This window comes from Lipotes vexillifer, unplaced genomic scaffold, assembly GCF_000442215.2.
Source record: "Lipotes vexillifer unplaced genomic scaffold, Lipotes_vexillifer_v1.1 scaffold583, whole genome shotgun sequence".
Classification (NCBI taxonomy): domain Eukaryota; kingdom Metazoa; phylum Chordata; class Mammalia; order Artiodactyla; family Lipotidae; genus Lipotes; species Lipotes vexillifer.
Genome location: NW_006784184.1, coordinates 861,532 through 877,747, shown reverse-complemented (window position 1 = coordinate 877,747; position 16,216 = coordinate 861,532). Strand labels below are relative to the sequence as shown.

Genomic DNA, 16,216 nt, shown 5'->3' with positions numbered 1-16,216 from the left:
AACAGATGAGAAACTGAAGCAATGAATCCCAACAGTCCCAGGTCCCAGGTGGACTGTACCCTGGCTCCCTTCTCTGTCACTGACCTGGATCACTGTTGCTGAGGTCTTGGACTGGCACGGCTGCACCTGACACGCAGTCATCCACACATCCCTTGGAGATTTGTTCAGAATCTTTTCCTGGGGCTTTTGCTGGCTGTGTTTCTAGTAACTTTGTCTGCTTTTCAATAAAGGATTCCATCCCAGACATGGAGAGGATCTCTGACTCCTGAAGAAAGAGCCAGTGGCATGTCACATGAAGAATGCAGAAAGCATCAGGCCAACTGCAGCACTTCTGGTTCCTCTGTTCCTTCCCTGCAAGTGTCATGAGTAGAGGACCCACTGACTCTGTGACCAGCTAAGTTTTTTTTTTAACCTAAATTGCAAGGAAAACCATGCCTCTGTAGTCTCACTTGCCACAAAAACTTCGGGTTTTCTTCCAGGAACTGGCTTTCTCATTCTCTCATCCATTATTCCAAGCCCACAACTCTTGAGAAGCCAACCTGCCAACCCAGAACTAGTAGGAATTCCAAACCACTCTGAGAAAATACTCCTAGAATAAAAATCAGAGACCCAGATGTTGGTTAAGTCCTTTAGGAAAGCACCTAAGTCCTTTCTGATTTTGGAGACTGTCTCAGCTGCCTATAACTGCAGGTTCAACATCTCAGCTATTATGTCCAAGAATTCTCCAGGGACTTCTTACCACACTGCCTTCCCGGAGACAATAGAGAATCTTCTCATGTGCCTCAGTTATATTCAGTGCTGGAGCAATTTTACTGGATGAGAACCTCAGTCTGGACCTGGTACAGAAACGAAGAGCAGAAACAGTATGTAGTTCATGGTCTTGATCCCCATACAAAAGGGCTGACAGGTATTAACACCTCAAGACAAGAACACCCATACTTATTCTTAGGAGCTTACTATGGTTCAGGGTCAGAGAGACCTAGCCCTGAAAACCCCCAAACAATATATATTCTTGCAATTCTTAATATACAGTGCAACACTTGCACTAAGCTATGCCTACCCTGCATTTGTGAAAGGACTTTTGCTAATGTAAAATAAGGACCAGTCTGTCACGGTTGTATTCCCATAGGCTAGAAGAGTGGCTAGCACATACTATGCACTCATTAAAAATTTGTTGAAGATTAAACAGACAAGCGGCATGGACCAAGGTTGTCCGTGTTGTTCACACCTTTCTGCACATCCACTATTCCCCTTGTGTTCCAAATAAAACCAGGGAAAGAACCACAAGTGCTAACCTCAATGTTTCAAGGAACAGGGTTCTTATAAGCACAGGCACCATGGTTACCCTTCAAATATGGGCCCAGTAAAAAAAAAAGGCTAAGTGGCCTTTTTTTTTGTGAGTGTTACTGCCGGCCCATGAAACATGACACAAGACAGACAGACACACACACATTTTACAACCCCCCATCCCCCATTCTCTCTCTCCCTTTGTAATGGCCCAGATACAGATACGAAGTGTCCAGGAAGGAAAGTGTGGTGCCCTTCCTCTCCACGTGCTGGCTCTGAGTGCTGCCAGAGAGCACCTGGAATCCTAGTGCAGGAGAGAGTAGCAGCAATAGCCAGTGACTAAAACCGGCCCTGTAGGTGTCCATTCTAGCCCATTTCTGTTTACTGCTAGTACACTCAACTTCTGAGCCAAGATTTCCAGAAACGATGACAAACAGAGATCAGTCATAAGCCTTAATTCTTAAAGGGAAAGAAACATCTCAATTTTCCAAGGGAATAAAAAAGGAGAATATCCATATTCCAGAATTTTCCTTCTAATCAAAATTCCCTGGTCATTTGGGGCCCTGGGTTCTCATGGCAAGACAAACATTCAGCAAGTGTGCCTGTGCAGGATCTCAGGCTCAGTCTGTGGTCTGGCTTTGTATAAAAATTGGTAGGTACGACCCATCTCCTCTCTTCTAGGGCCTAAGAGTGGGAGTGGGCTTTGGCTGAAAACTAGGGATCAACCTGAGGACTGGGAAAATGGTTCTCACTTGGTAGCCTTCTTGCTTTCCGGCTGGGGCTTGCTTTCTGTCTCGGCCTCACTCAGCTCCTCTGTGGGGCTCTGGGGCTCAGAACGAGGAAATGCTGTCTTCAAGGTGTCCACGATAGCACTCACCACCACCTGCAGGGGTCAGAGATGCAGGGTCAGACAGAAACCACAAAGGTTCTTTCTGCACCCAGGACAAGCAGACGGCTGGCCTATCCAGCAGAGCCTTATCTATCCACACAGACACTAGCTAATGACTTAGTGGACACTCTCTCCCCTTTCCTCTCTGGCCATAAAAATCTTCTTCCTCACAGAGTTAAGACAAACAATGTCATGGGAAAAGAAGCCAAAACAATGGGATAAATAATAATCTGGAAGTTCTACAGGCTGGTGAAATACTTTTCATTTTCAATTGTTTTCTTTTCATACAGTAGCATTATTATTATTATTACTATTATTTTTTGGCCACTTTGGGTCTTTGTTGCTGCGTGTGGGCTTTCTCTAGTTGCGGCGAGCAGGCGCTACTCTTCGTTGTGGTGCGCGGGCTTCTCATTGTGGTGGCTTCTCTTGTCACGGAGCATGGGCTCTAGGCGTGCAGGCTTCAGCAGTTGCAGCACGAGGGTTCGGTAGCTGTGGCTCACGGGCTCTAGAGCAGAGGCTCAGTAGTTGTGGCACACAGGATTAGTTGCTCCCCGGCATGAGGGATCTTCCCGGACCAGGGCTTGCACCTGTGTCCCCTGCATTGGCAGGTGGATTCTCAACCACTGGCCCACCAGGGAAGTCCTCATACAGAAGAATGATTTTTCATTTCTAAACTGATAATACTTTCACCAAGATGTGACTAAGTGGAAGGAATATAGACAGGAATATATGGAGAAAAGAAAGAGTGAAAAAGATTAACAAAATAAGAAATACACTCTAGAAACATATGTGATATAAAAATGCTCAGAGCAATTCACACAGAGCAAAAAATCTGGTTTTTCAGTTAATTCGAACAATTTCTCTTCTTTAACTAGAGAAAGAATAACAAAAATCACTCAGGTTAAAGTTAAGGAATCTGGAATTGATATAAACTTCTCTACTCATAAGGACGAAATGAAACAATCCTCACTGAAGAGTAAGAATTATTTCTATTTCTCAGAATGGGAAAGTGACATACAGACAGTTGCTAAAAAGAAAAAAAGAACAAACAAATGAAACCTTAAAGTATCAAAATGGAAGGAGACGTTTACTTTTCCTTTGGTGCCTCTGTCTCATTAATTAACACTGCTGGCTCAGAGCAGCGCAGCACCTGCTTGACCTTATTCTGTGTTAGTCCTCCACGAGCACAGCCAGCACAGCCGAGGCAAGGCTGAAATGGTCAAGCAGGACCACAGTAAAGACCGGGGGACAGCAACCCAGGGAAAGAACACAGAGAACCGCATGAATGCGGATAACGTAGCTGAGCAAATACAACTCGCTCTCTCGGCTCACAGGACGGTAGTCTGTGGTGAGGGTGCATATCTGTCTTGTTCACTCCTGTATCATCAGCAACGCATACAGTACGTGGCTTTAAGTAGGCATGCAGGGGGCAGATGTTGAAAAAATCAATGAAGGAACATGTCAGCATGGATGAACACACCTGCAGGGAACTCTGGGGATTTTACCTCGTTTATCCCTTTCTGATTTGCTGGTTTTTCCTCACAGCAGTGAATGTCTCCTAACTCCCACCACATGAAGTTCCACTGTATCACTTTATCCCCTGAAGTCTAGACGAGAAGAGGGAGAGGCCTCTTCTGCCACCAAAGTCAGTGTTTTCTAACCTCTTAAAACATATGCATTTTTTGATAAGCAGAAACCTCAGCCTTCTGCCCTGGAGGTGCTAAAATCAGTTGGCAACCTCTGCTCACAGGCTCCAGCGTGGTGCTCAAATGTCCTTCTCCTACCGTCTCCAAAGGTTCTGAGTTACCATCCTGAAGAAGGTACAGTTCTCTCACACTCTGTTCGCCAGCAGAGAATCACTACACAAACCTAAGTCCAGCTCGGTGTCCTGTCTTAGGGCTCTTTCCTGAGTGACCGATCTTCATATCCGGGAGAGACCATGCAGAAGCACCCTTACATCCCTCCCCTGGAATCGCAACGCCATGACATCCCTGGGAGACGTGTGTACACCGACTGTGGGGGGTATCGTATCCTCATTAGCTGTTCACTGTCATTCGGCAAGTAGACAACCTAACCAATACTGGCAACAGGTCTTGAAAATCCCAGTGCGTGTTCCACTCACTGCTGGGTGCTGCGTCTCCCACCCCCGCCTCCACACTGATGAGAAACTAAGGCTGAGCACGGCGGCCCCGCTCGTACCTTGTCTATTCTGGAGACCATGAACGGTTTCTTGACAAAGGCAATACGAGCATCTGTGTTCAGAGCAAGGAACTCCTGCATCTCCTCACTGTTAGCGATCTCAGGAATGGCACAGAGTTGCTGCAAGAGACACAAGAAGGACTTCAAAGAGAAATTCTGGTCCCCAGCTCTCTCCACCTTGGCTTGGGTGTCTGCCTGGTGGCTAGAACGAGAGCAGAGGGTGCTGACCTTCAGGAATGATTCCAAGAGGCTCTTGCGGGCTTCCACTCTGTCACTATCCATGTTTCCAAATGGAAGATCTGGAAAGAGCTTCTTAGGACCCTTCACATCTTAAAAAAAAACCAAAGTTAATTCATTAACATTCACTAAGAGCCATTCCATATAAAAAGCATCCTGTATGTAAAAGAAATAGAACTGTTGAATGCATTTCCCAGGGATTTGTGTTCCCTTACCTGCCGGCTGGAGCTGAGAGGCGGCCCGAGGCTGGTGAGGGGGCTGGGTCCCAAGGCCTGGGGCTCATCCCTTCAGAGTCCCTCCCCTGGGTCCTCCCCTCCTTCGGATTGTTTTTACTTCAGGAGTTCCAAATATACCCCAGGGATATAATACAGACAACCTACTTTCCTTATTAATGATAATATTAAGGTATAAGAGGCCAAACACTATAGTGGTTATGAATAAGGGCCCGGAAGTTTAAATTTTGGCTCCAAGCCCTTCTATAATAATGACCTTAGGCAACTTGCTTAATCTTTCTTTGTTTCTTTTCTGTAAAATGGGGATAATGATAGTATCTATCTTATAGACTGTTATGAGAACTAAAGGAGCTAATAAGTATAAAGTGCTTAGTAGAGAACTGGGCATATATTTTCGGTATCAATTATCGTTATTAAGAAAGAAAATGTGCAACTGAAATCCACAATTTATGCCAAAACTTATTAAAATGTTTTGAGTGATCGCTGGCATTTTTTTAAAAAACAAAGCAGCTGCTTACTAGCTTATTTTTCGAGTAAAATTTTATGTTTTCTTACTGTTCCTGTGCCTCATAAGTACCAAACAGCACACCAAAAAGCCTGTTGTTAAAGGAAAGCTGGCAAGGATTTCCAGATAATATTTTAATATCTAAGAGCAATCGACCTATGAATTTGGAAAAGTTAATTTAACACCTCACACTACCTCACAGGCACAGGTGGACTGTGGAAGTTTCCTTCCTAAGCTTAAACTAGATGGGGCCCCAGAACAAAGCGTTCGGTGGCAAAGAAGCACCTCGGAAAGAATGTCATTAGCACTGTCCAGCACTAAAACCCAAAATACCCAAAAGCAAACTGGGGGAGCACAGGATCCCTGAGGCTGCACTCTCCCCCTCCACCCTCCCCACAAACTAACAGGCCTCCAGCCTCTCAGATCAGGGTGGCTCGACGTGAACAGCAAGCAGGCATTCTGGGGCTGGGGTAACTCCTGACTTTTGATGAACTTTCGTAGATCGGATTTCTCCTCCAGACGGGCCTGCAGGTTCAGGAACTCACGGTAACGGCGGTTCACGGTGTGGTAGGCCAGCTGCTGCAGGCCACTGCTGCTCTCGCAGTCAAGGGCCGTCTCATACTGTTGGGTGAACAAATTTGTTTACTGCATCAGCTTACTGGCCACACAGTAAGAGTAGAGTAGGGGTAAAGGGAGCAAAATGCTTCTATTCTGTTCCCGAACATATTAGATCTGACTGTTGCTCTAAGTTGTAATGAATAACTCAAACTGAGTGAATTACGGAACGAGATGCATTTCCCAACAGACGTGGCCTAGGAAGTGAAAAATGAGTTTTACTGCCCTCCACTCCTTCTTCCATCTCAAAGCTCTCCCTGCAAACACTCTCTTTACTTATAACTGTTTTCAAATCCCAAAGACACAGGATAAAAAAGAAGGTATAACACTGATAAAAATGACACTGCCTCTTTCATCCCTAATTATGGGATGTTATAAGGGGATAACCATCTTGTCATTACACGCAAGGAGTGATTATCTATATTAGTTGGGGGAAGAACAAATAATCCAAAACAGCCGATGAACAAAAATTATTTGTTTGCCTGGAATGCATTAAATGAACATGTGCTTTTGTTTTGCTTTGGGCAAATTAATTATCATTCTTGGGAGTGATGCTGAAGTTTTCTTCCTGAGCACAGGTCATCTGTATGATGAGAAGTCATGTGGAGACTAGAGATGTTTTAAGGGGTCAGAGTCTGCTGTCTTCATAGGCTTGGAGAGCTGGTATGTGGGAAAAGACAACGGTGCTTCAAGTTCCCCCAGAGCGAACACTCTGAACAGCAGGAAAGCTGCAACTTCATACCTACAGGGGGAGACTTTTTGACAGAGTAGTTAAGATATAATAAATTTTGTGCAAGAACAATATATGTGCTCGTTCTCATTAAGAGTAGGCTACTGTTATTGTTTGGTTAAGGTATTATACTGTGGGCAAGTGATGGAAGAAACGATCTCCTTGTTGGTGGGACTTGAGGCTGGTGTTTAAAATTTTTCTAGAGGCAGAGAGAGGTATTCCTTATGAGCTGAAATGAGCAAAGTAGTCCCTGAGACCAGTACTGAGAAGGAAGGGTCTAGATAAGACATGCAGGTAGAATTCAGGTTAGAGCTCTCAGACTTGGAGCACCTGGGAGTTATGATGCTCTCTGTGGAACAGTCTGCTCCTTGAGGGACACTATTTGATACTGATACGGTCCCAAGCTTGGCTGCACCTCAAAATCACTTGGGCTGCAAACTCTGCTGTCAGAATACGGATTCTGACAGGCGCTGACGGATTCTGAATGAGAATTTCCCAAGAATGGGCCCCAAGATTCGTATTTTTTAAAAATACAACTCTCCAGTTGACTTGGAGGCAGCTTATCCCCAAACCAGCTTTAGGGAGCTGCTGCTCTAATCGAACCAGCCACCTGATCCATGAACCCCCTTCATATCATTTCTGCCAAGCAGTTCCTACTACTGCTCTTAAACATCTCTAGGAATGAAGAACTTGCTACCTTTCGAGGTATATATAGGTAAATAACCTTCCTTCCTTAAAACAAAAAGTATGAAAGATACCAGTACTTAAAAAAAGAAAGAAATTAGCAGGGAAGAAGTTTGGAAAGAATCTCTGAACAAGACTGTATCCATTGGGAACCACTGAAAAACATGACTCTCAGTATACCCAGATTCTAGGATTGTTTGTGAGGGTATCAGATAGAGGCCTACTCTGCTTCACAAATGAGTTTCAGACCATTCACATATAGATGCTGGCTGAATTAACCATAGCAAACTAAGTAAGAGTAGCCTCTCCCCCTCAAAACACTAGCTTCACTGACTCTGCTTTCCGACTCATTCCCAGACCAGAGTGGACGACCACAGTTCTAACCGTTACCTTCACCGTGTAGAGCGTGTATAGGTGGAATCCGGTGCCGCTGTGCTCTCGAGAAGTAATGGTGCCGGTAATACGAAGGTTCTGGATGATAACGGGGCCGTCTGGACTGCTCAGGGGCTCGAAGCTGAAGGTGGCTGAGCTGAGGGGACCAGGTGGAGATGAGGAGAGCAGTACCTGTGGGAGATTAGGATCTGGGGAGCCCACACCATTGGTGAGATCCTTCTCTAAGCACGAGGGTCGTGGGGGACGCATCCTTTCCGGACTGGCCAGCAAAGTTGTAAGAGAGGTGACATCTCCCTGCTCTACGTCCTTGTCTGCTGTGTCAATCTGGATCTCTGGGCAGGAATTCAGCATGGAGACAAGCAGGCCGGTCTCTGTTTCTGTTCCTGGACCCTCCTCAGCTTCTGCCCCTTCAATTCCTTCGGCTCCCTCTTCATCCTTAGAGTCCAGAGCCTGGGAGCCCCCTAGGGCACACAGGGAGTCCTGAATCCTGGCAGAGAGGAAGGTGCCTGGGTTCATGAGCATGATGGTTTCTTTGCCCAGTTCAGACAACGGAGACTCCAGCTCTGCATCTTCAGACAAGAACAGAGGCTGCGGGAAGTGAGCAGAGTTGTTTCCTACTTCTCTCTCTTCTAGCACTGCCCCCAAATCTCCCTCCAGTGCTTCACGGCCTTCTTCAACTTCTGGGGAGGGGTGTGAAGGCTCACTACAGTTTAGGAGCACTGGGGCTGGAGAAGGGGCTCTCGCATCTGCTAGACTCTGGACCTCCACAACCAGTGGCAGAGATGTGGGCACTGAGGGCTGTTCCAGGGCACTGGCTGGTAAGAGTGGTTTACCCACTCCCGCTGGGCCAGTTCTGGCCTTGGAAAAGATGCCCACTAGCACAAGGTGGATCCAGTCCGGATCTGAGAGCTTGCTGATCAGTGGTAACATGACATTGCAAGTAATGAGTTCCACCACTACATGGCGGCCGGTCCGGGTCTCCAAGTGGGGCTTTGGCACTAGGCCTTGAAGCAACACGTTCACGATGCCACGTGTGTAGGCGACCTCAGCCCTGGGACTCTGTACTGCAGGATGTGGGGCGGTGGCCTGGCAGTAAGCCTCCCAGAGCTGGGAGGGCTCATCTGTGCCACTCTGCTTCCCTGCCGTGGCCGCCTTTGCCTGAAGATAGCTCTGCAGGTGACAACCACAGAGAGTGAGAACCCTCTGGGCAAGAGCATGGCTGTCCACCCTGGCCATCCTCCTCCGGAGCTCCTGGACCAATCCTCGCATGGCTGCCTCCATTTCCTCCTCGAAGGCGGGCTCCTGGCTCACCGTGCGATACCAGGACGACACGAAGTCCCGCATGACCATCCGGATGGTGCGGTCGATCTCCTGTTCCAGCTGTCTCTCGGCCTCTGGGTTTGGGGGGCAGACGGCCATGGGGATAAAGCGCTCCAGGTGCAGCCGACCCGAAGGCCCCACGATGGCGTCAGCGCCCAGCCATCCTCCCAGCACCAGCAGCAGCGCAGACAGAAGGCACAGGAGCCACACGTTGACCAGGAGGTGGATGACCAGAAGCCAGCCGAGCACGGCCCCCAGGGCCACCAACTTCCGGCTACTCAGCAGGTGACTGAGGCTGGGCCCGGCCGGGGGCTCCTGCGCCGTGGTCGCTGTCTCCGCCTTCATGGCGGGCGGGAGGGGGCTCCCCGGACCAGCTGCCCCCTCCTCCATGTCAGAGCCGGCGATGGGGCGCCGACTGTGGCGCGGACACGAGAGCCCGGCGACGGGCCCCGACGTCCTACAGGCAGGGCCCGGCGACAGGGGTGGCTCGGCGCCTCGGCCTCGCCGCAGCCCCCTCCGGCCGGGTCGTGGCCCTCGAGGAAAACCCTGCGGCCTTCATGATGCCAGGGCGGCGGCCCGCGGCCTCAGAGGGTGGTCACGGCCGTGGGCCCACCGAACACTCACGGACGCCGAAGACCGGGGGCCCGGGAACCGCTCGCGCTGCGCCCCTCCCTGCTGAGTCCCGCCTGTAGCGAACGTAGCGGCGTCTCCTCCGCGGCCTCACAGGGTCCCTCGCCGGGCTGGAAGCGCCGGGCGCCTCCGCTCCGCAGCCCGGCTCTTGTCTAAGCGGCCGTCAGGCCGGGCACCGGCGACCACTTCCGGGTCGGCGGGAGCTAGGCATGTTGGGAGAGCGCCGCGCGCTCCGCGGCCCGGCGCGGCCCGGCTCCCCCTGGTGGTGAGGAGCCTCCGTGACCGCACAGCGCGAGCTAGTCAAGCGTGCGCCCACTTCCCAAAGATGGGGACCTGCGAGCAGGCTTGCAGGTAAGGACCCTCCGAGACTCACTTCCCGCTCCAGGGATTAAATGAAGTTTGCAAACACCGGGTACCGTTTAGGCAAACTCAGTAGTCCAATTACTTTAATCTCATGTGGGCATTTTTTAGTTAGCCTGGTGATACATGTTAACATTCACCCCCCCCACTCCCCAGCGCCCCTCTCCCAACACCCAGCTCAGCTCAGCGAACTTGTGCTCAGGAATTGCTGACTACAAGGCATAAAACATTAGCACAGAGATAGATTTATTCCTAAAATTTCATAATACCGTATAATAAAATCTTTTTTTGTGATTTGGGGCTATTTGCTGGTGGCATTGCCCGAGCAATTAAATCTTTTGAGCATCTGCTAGGTTCAATCCCTGTGATAGGTAGTGTGGAGGAGTAGAAGCGGTCCTTATCCTCAAGGATCTTGCAGTTAGTTGCGGAGACGAGTTCTTGGGTCATGAGTGAATATTTAATAATGCACGTCAGTATGGGATATGGTCAAATGCATATTATTATACGTATGAGGGGAAGGAAAGGTCACCGTGGGTTGTAGTGGTTAAGGGAGACCTCAAAGAGAAGGGAGCCTTTCTGCTGCCTTTCTATTCCCTTCCATCTCTTCTTCCCTTTTCCTCCCCAAATATATAGGAAAAGAAAGCAGAGGTAGAGATGTATGTTCAGACAGTCTTTTGATAAATTTGCTTGGGAATGTGCTCTGTTTGATTGGTTTTGGGTTTTTTGCCTTCAGTTGTCCACACAGACGGAATCACCTGTAGGAAAATTAAGTATCCGACAGTAGCACTGACCAGGTGTAAGAGTGTTGGTGCCAGTTTCATGTGAAGCCGGCTTTCTTCTGCATTTTGGCCCCCGGGAGCTCTGTGTGCACGTGGCTTTCCTTTTTATTTTGGCACGGGACGTGTATCATTTGTACAGGGCTGTTCATGGTTGTCTTAGCACTCTCTGTGCTGTTAGCAGCTTTTCGTCATGATGGCCTTAGTCCCCACATATTTAGAGGAATCTTTAGGCAAACTCCAACCCAAAATTGTGCCAACGGGAAGCATGTCGTGGCTTCTCCTCTCATCTCCTTTTCTGCTATTGGGGTAAAGATCTCTTTTGAATGCAAAGGGAACCATCATTTAGATGTGGGGCATAGTTCATGACTATCACTTCTAAAGCAAAAGTTGGATTTAGCATCAAAGTGCCCACAAAGCGAACTGGGCACATTCCTGAGCTCCCAGAATGCTGGCCACTTCACTGGTGCTCTGCTTCTCACAGAAAAGGAGCCTCAGAAGTGAGTGCTGCTGTCTTTGTCCTCCCAGACCATTCCCTTGTCCTCAGGGGCAGTTAGAAGATCACAGAGAAATGTCCCTGCCACCGAGCCAAGAACTGAAATAAGAAGTGGATGACAGGGACTTCCCTGTTGGTGCAGTGGTTAAGAATCCGCCTGCCTGTGCAGGGAACATGGGTTCGGGCCCTGCACCGGGAAGATCCCACATGCCATGGAGCAACTAAGCCCATGTGCCACAACTGCTGAGCCTGTGTTCTAGAGTCTGCGAGCCACAACCACTGAGTCTGTGTGCCACAACTACTGAAGCCCGTGTGCCTAGAGCTCGTGCTCCACAACAAGAGAAGCCACCGCAATGAGAAGCCTGTGCACCGCAACGAGTAGACACCGCTCGCTGCAACTAGAGAAAGCCTGCGTGCAGCAACAAAGACCCAACGCAGCCAATAAATAAATAAATAAACTTATAAAAAAAAAAAAGTGGATGTTGGAGGGACTGAGGATGAGTCTGAAGACTTCCCCAACATGGTTCAGAGAGGAAGTTTACTCTGCAGCAGAATCTGGAATGCTCCGGGCAGGAAGAAATTGACCTTGTAAGTGGGCGCTGTGCCACCTGACCAGATGGTCTGGAGCACTGAGGTAGCCGAGAGTGCCTTCCTGCTTCTGAAGTGGATACGATGAAGCAACATCCGCAGATGAACATGCCAGCGCACTTGTCATTTTGACTGGTGTGAGCTGCTGCCTGGGGGTCTGGGGCGAAGGGCCTCAGTCTCCAAATAGATTAATCACTGGGGGGAGGTGGGAGCAGGACTGGTGTCTGGTGGTGGTGACGGTGTGTGGACATGGTAGGGTAGGCTGGCTGTTTGGCCACATCATTCACTATCTCTGAGATCCTTTCTTTCCTTCTTATCATTTCTCAAAATATTCTAGGCGTCTTGCCAGAGTGCTGGGGATAACAGGACACATAAGACACTGTAATTCACCTAAGGGGACTCAGTCTAATTACAGGACAGAGACACTGTTGTTGTGAGTTTTTTTGTTTTTTTACATTTTGGCCATGTGGCATGTGGTATCTTAGTTCCCTGACCAGGGATCAAACCATGCCCACTATGGTGGAAGCACGGAGTTCTAACCACTGGACCGCCAGAAAGACCCTGTTGTGTATTGTTTTTTGTTTTTCTTACACCTTTATTGGAGTATAATTGCTTTACAATGTTGTGTTAGTTTCTGCTCTACAACAAAGTGAATCAGCTATATGTATACATGTATCCCCATATCCCCTCCCTCTTGAGCCTCCCTCCCACCCTCCCTATCCCACCCCTCCAGGTTGTCACAAAGCACCAAGCTGATCTCCCTGTGCTATGCAGCAGCTTCCCACTAGCTGTTTTACATTTGGTAGTGTATATATGTCATTGCCACTCTCTCACTTTGTCCCAGCCTCTCCTTACACCCCCCTGGTGTCCTTTTTTTTTTTTTTTTTCTCGGTACGCGGGTCTCTCACTGCTGTGGCCTCTCCCATCGCGGAGCACAGGCCCTGGATGCACAGGCTCAGCATACATGGCTCACGGGCCCAGCCACTCCGCGGCATGTGGGATCCTCCCGGACCGGGGCACGAACCCGTGTCCCCCGCATTGGCAGGCGGACTCCCAACCACTGCGCCACAAGGGAAGCCCCCCTCCCCGGTGTCCTTAAGTCCATTCTCTATCTGCATCTTTATTCCTGCCCTGTCACTAGGTTCATCAGTACTGTTTTTCTAGATTCCATATATATGCGTTAGCATATGATATTTGTTTTTCTCTTTCTGATTTACTTCACTCTGTATGACAAACTCTAGGTCCATCCACCTCACTACAAATAACTCAATTTCATTCCTTTTTATGGCTGAGTAATATTCCATTGTATATATGTGCCATATCTTCTTTATCCATTCCTCTGTCGATGGACATTTAGATTGCTTCCATGTCCCGGCTATTGTAAATAGTGCTACAATGAACATTGTGGTACTTTTCTCTTTTTGAATTATGGTTTTCTCAGGGTATATGCCCAGTAGTGGGATTGCTGGGTCATATGGCAGTTTTATTTTTAGTTTTTTAAGGAACCTCCTTACTGTTCTCCCTAGTGGCTGTATCAATTTACATTCCCACCAACAATGCAGGAGGGTCCCCTTTTCTCCACACCCTCTCCAGCATTTATTGTTTGTAGAGTTTTTGATGATGGCCATTCTGACTGGTGTGAGGGGATACCTCATTGTGGTTTTGATTTGATCTAATGATTAGAGATGTTGAGCATCTTTTCATGTGTTTGTTGGCAATCTGTATGTCTTCTTTGAAGAAATGTCTATTTAGGTCTTCTGCCCATTTTTGGATTGGGTTGTTTGTTATTTTGATATTGAGCTGCATGAACTGCTTGTATATTTTGGAGATTAATTTGGAGATTTATCCTTTGTCAGTTGCTTCATTTGCAAATATTTTCTCCCATTCTGAGGGTGGTCTTTTCATCTTGTTTATGGTTTCCTTTGCTGTGCAAAAGCTTTTAGGTTTCATTAGGTCCCATTTGTTTATTTTCATTTTTATTTCCATTACTTTAGGAGGTGGGTAAAAAAGGATCTTGCTGTGAATAATGTCATAGAGTGTTCTGCCTATGTGTTCCTCTAAGAGTTTGATAGTGTCTGGCCTTACATTTAGGTCTTTAATCCATTTTGAGTTTATTTTTGTGTATGGTGTTAGGGAGTGTTCTAATTTCATTCTTTTATGTGTAGCTGTCCAGTTTTCCCAGCACCACTTATTGAAGAGGCTGACTTTTCTCCATTGTATATTCTTGCCTCCTGTGTCAAAGATAAGGTGACCATATGTGCGTGGGTTTATCTCTGGGCTTTCTATCCTGTTCCATTGATCTATATTTCTGTTTTTGTGCCAGTACCATGCCGTCTTGATTACTGTAGCTTTGTAGTATAGTCTGAAGTCAAGGAGTTTGATTCCTCCAGCTCCATTTTTCTTTCTCGAATTGCTTTGGCTCTTCAGGGTCTTCTGTGTTTCCATACAAATTGAAAATTTTTGGTTCTAGTTCTGTGAAAAATGCCATTGGTAATTTGATAGGGATTGCATTGAATCTGTAGATTGCTTTGGGTAGTATAGTCATTTTCATGTGTATTGTTTTGGTATGGTTTCAAATCCACTTGTTTGTGACTTAAGTTGACTTAATCCACTTCTTGATATAAGAATAAAGTATGTTATGACGTCATCTCATCAGTTGACCTTGATAAGCACTTAGCAACTTGGCTGCTGAGGGACCCCTGGGGGCTTATCGATAAGAACATGTGGGGAAGCAACCCCAGGGAGGGTACACCGAGACTCTAAATACTGAGAGTTTGTGAGGAATATCTGAGAGTTTCTGTGTGGGCAAAAGCCACCGTTTGCTGATCTAGGTCTCTGAAGATCCTGAGACACCTGCTCCTGCCGTGGCCAGGCTGCTCTGGGCCGGCAGTGGTGGGAAATTGTGCATTGGTCTCAGGCAGAGAGGGGACAGCGTTCCTGCCAGAGGGGTGCTCCTCTGGGCAGTGGTGCCAGCACTGAGACGGTCCCTGGAGTGATAACCCTTGGAGCAGCCTCGCCTGCCCCCAGCACCCGCACCTCGTTCCCTAGCAACGTACGCTAGCAACAACGGACTCTAGTTGTGAGCTGGCAGCTGGAAGTCAGCTCTCGGTGGCTTTCCCAGGTACCAGCTCGTATAAAGGTACAGCTTTATTTCTTTCATCTCCCCTTGCCTGGAACAAGAGTGAAATTGATCATTTGTTTGGTGTCTGTTATTTCTTTATGGGCTTATTAAGAGACACTACCCTGTGTGCTCTTTGCTTGTGCAATTCCCACAGTGAACCTGCGTTCTATAAACTATTGGCAAAGACAATCTCAGTCTCTGAGCTTAATTTTGCCCCCAAAACAAAACAGACATGTAAGTAGATAAATATAACTAAACGTTATCCCGTGGGGTATGCTAGTTGCAGTAGAAGTACAATAACCTGGGAACTCAGAGGAGGGTGGTCAACTGGGGAATTGGGTGGTGCCATTAAAGTCTTCATAGAAAGTTTACTCTTCAGTTGGAAAAAGAAAAAGAAGTAAGTTATTTTAGGTGAATGGAGGGTACAGAGAGCAAGGGGAATGGGGGTGCTTTTAGGCAGAGGCAGCCATGAGAAACAAGTAGGGACGAGGCAGGGGTGCTGTAGCAAGAGGACAGGATGGAGGCAGCTCATGTCCCACCTCGATTTTCTCTCAAAAAGAGGAGTCGTGGTAATGCAGGGAAAAGAGGGGTAGTGACGTGACAGGTGACTTGGGGAGAGTTGATGGTTTGGAATTATTGCTACAAGAATTAGAAGGAAGTAATGAAGGTCATGGAGAAAAAGGAAGGGGAACCAAGGACCAAGCTGAGGTTAAATATCACGACTTTGTAGTGGTGCCGGTATGTGTTATTGAGCTATTTTCTCCTGAGGTGTTTAGCACTCTCAGTACAGGAGAGAAGAAGGAAGGAGGCTGGTTTGCTGGGATATTTGAGGTGTCTGCGTAGAGGAGGTGAAAGGATGAGGTGTTCAGATCCTGACATCCTGAGGAGAGAGCTGTTCAGATTTAAATTCACGGTGTCTGGGTGTCCAGGGAAGGAATGCAATAGGAGAGGGAAATGAGTTGTGAGAACAGGGTTAGGGGTCCTGGGAGAGAGGGAGCGAGCCAGAAGAATGGGAGTCTGTGGTTATAGATTTGTCTCTTGGAGCCTGGGTTTGTGTGCTGATGATGTTCTACCAAATTACTGCAAACTCAGGGCATTCCTTTTGGAGGCTCTAAGGGAGGGTCTGCTTTCTTGCCCTTTCCAGCTGTCTGCA

At 47.9% G+C, this 16,216-nt stretch overlaps 1 protein-coding gene across 1 annotated transcript in view; it reads right to left on the bottom strand.

Annotated features, from left to right (window-relative positions):
- Positions 1-9,482, bottom strand: part of SNX19 (sorting nexin 19) — a 36,012-nt gene extending 26,530 nt beyond the window's left edge. Inside the window, exons 1-7 of the mRNA XM_007456578.1 lie at positions 7,770-9,482; positions 5,833-5,971; positions 4,604-4,704; positions 4,376-4,495; positions 2,040-2,170; positions 740-836; positions 85-265 (exon numbers count right to left, since the gene is read on the bottom strand). Coding sequence (XP_007456640.1) covers positions 85-265; positions 740-836; positions 2,040-2,170; positions 4,376-4,495; positions 4,604-4,704; positions 5,833-5,971; positions 7,770-9,482 — 2,482 coding nt within the window. The remainder of the gene's footprint in view (positions 1-84; positions 266-739; positions 837-2,039; positions 2,171-4,375; positions 4,496-4,603; positions 4,705-5,832; positions 5,972-7,769) is intronic.
- Between the last annotated feature and the right edge of the window lie 6,734 nt (positions 9,483-16,216).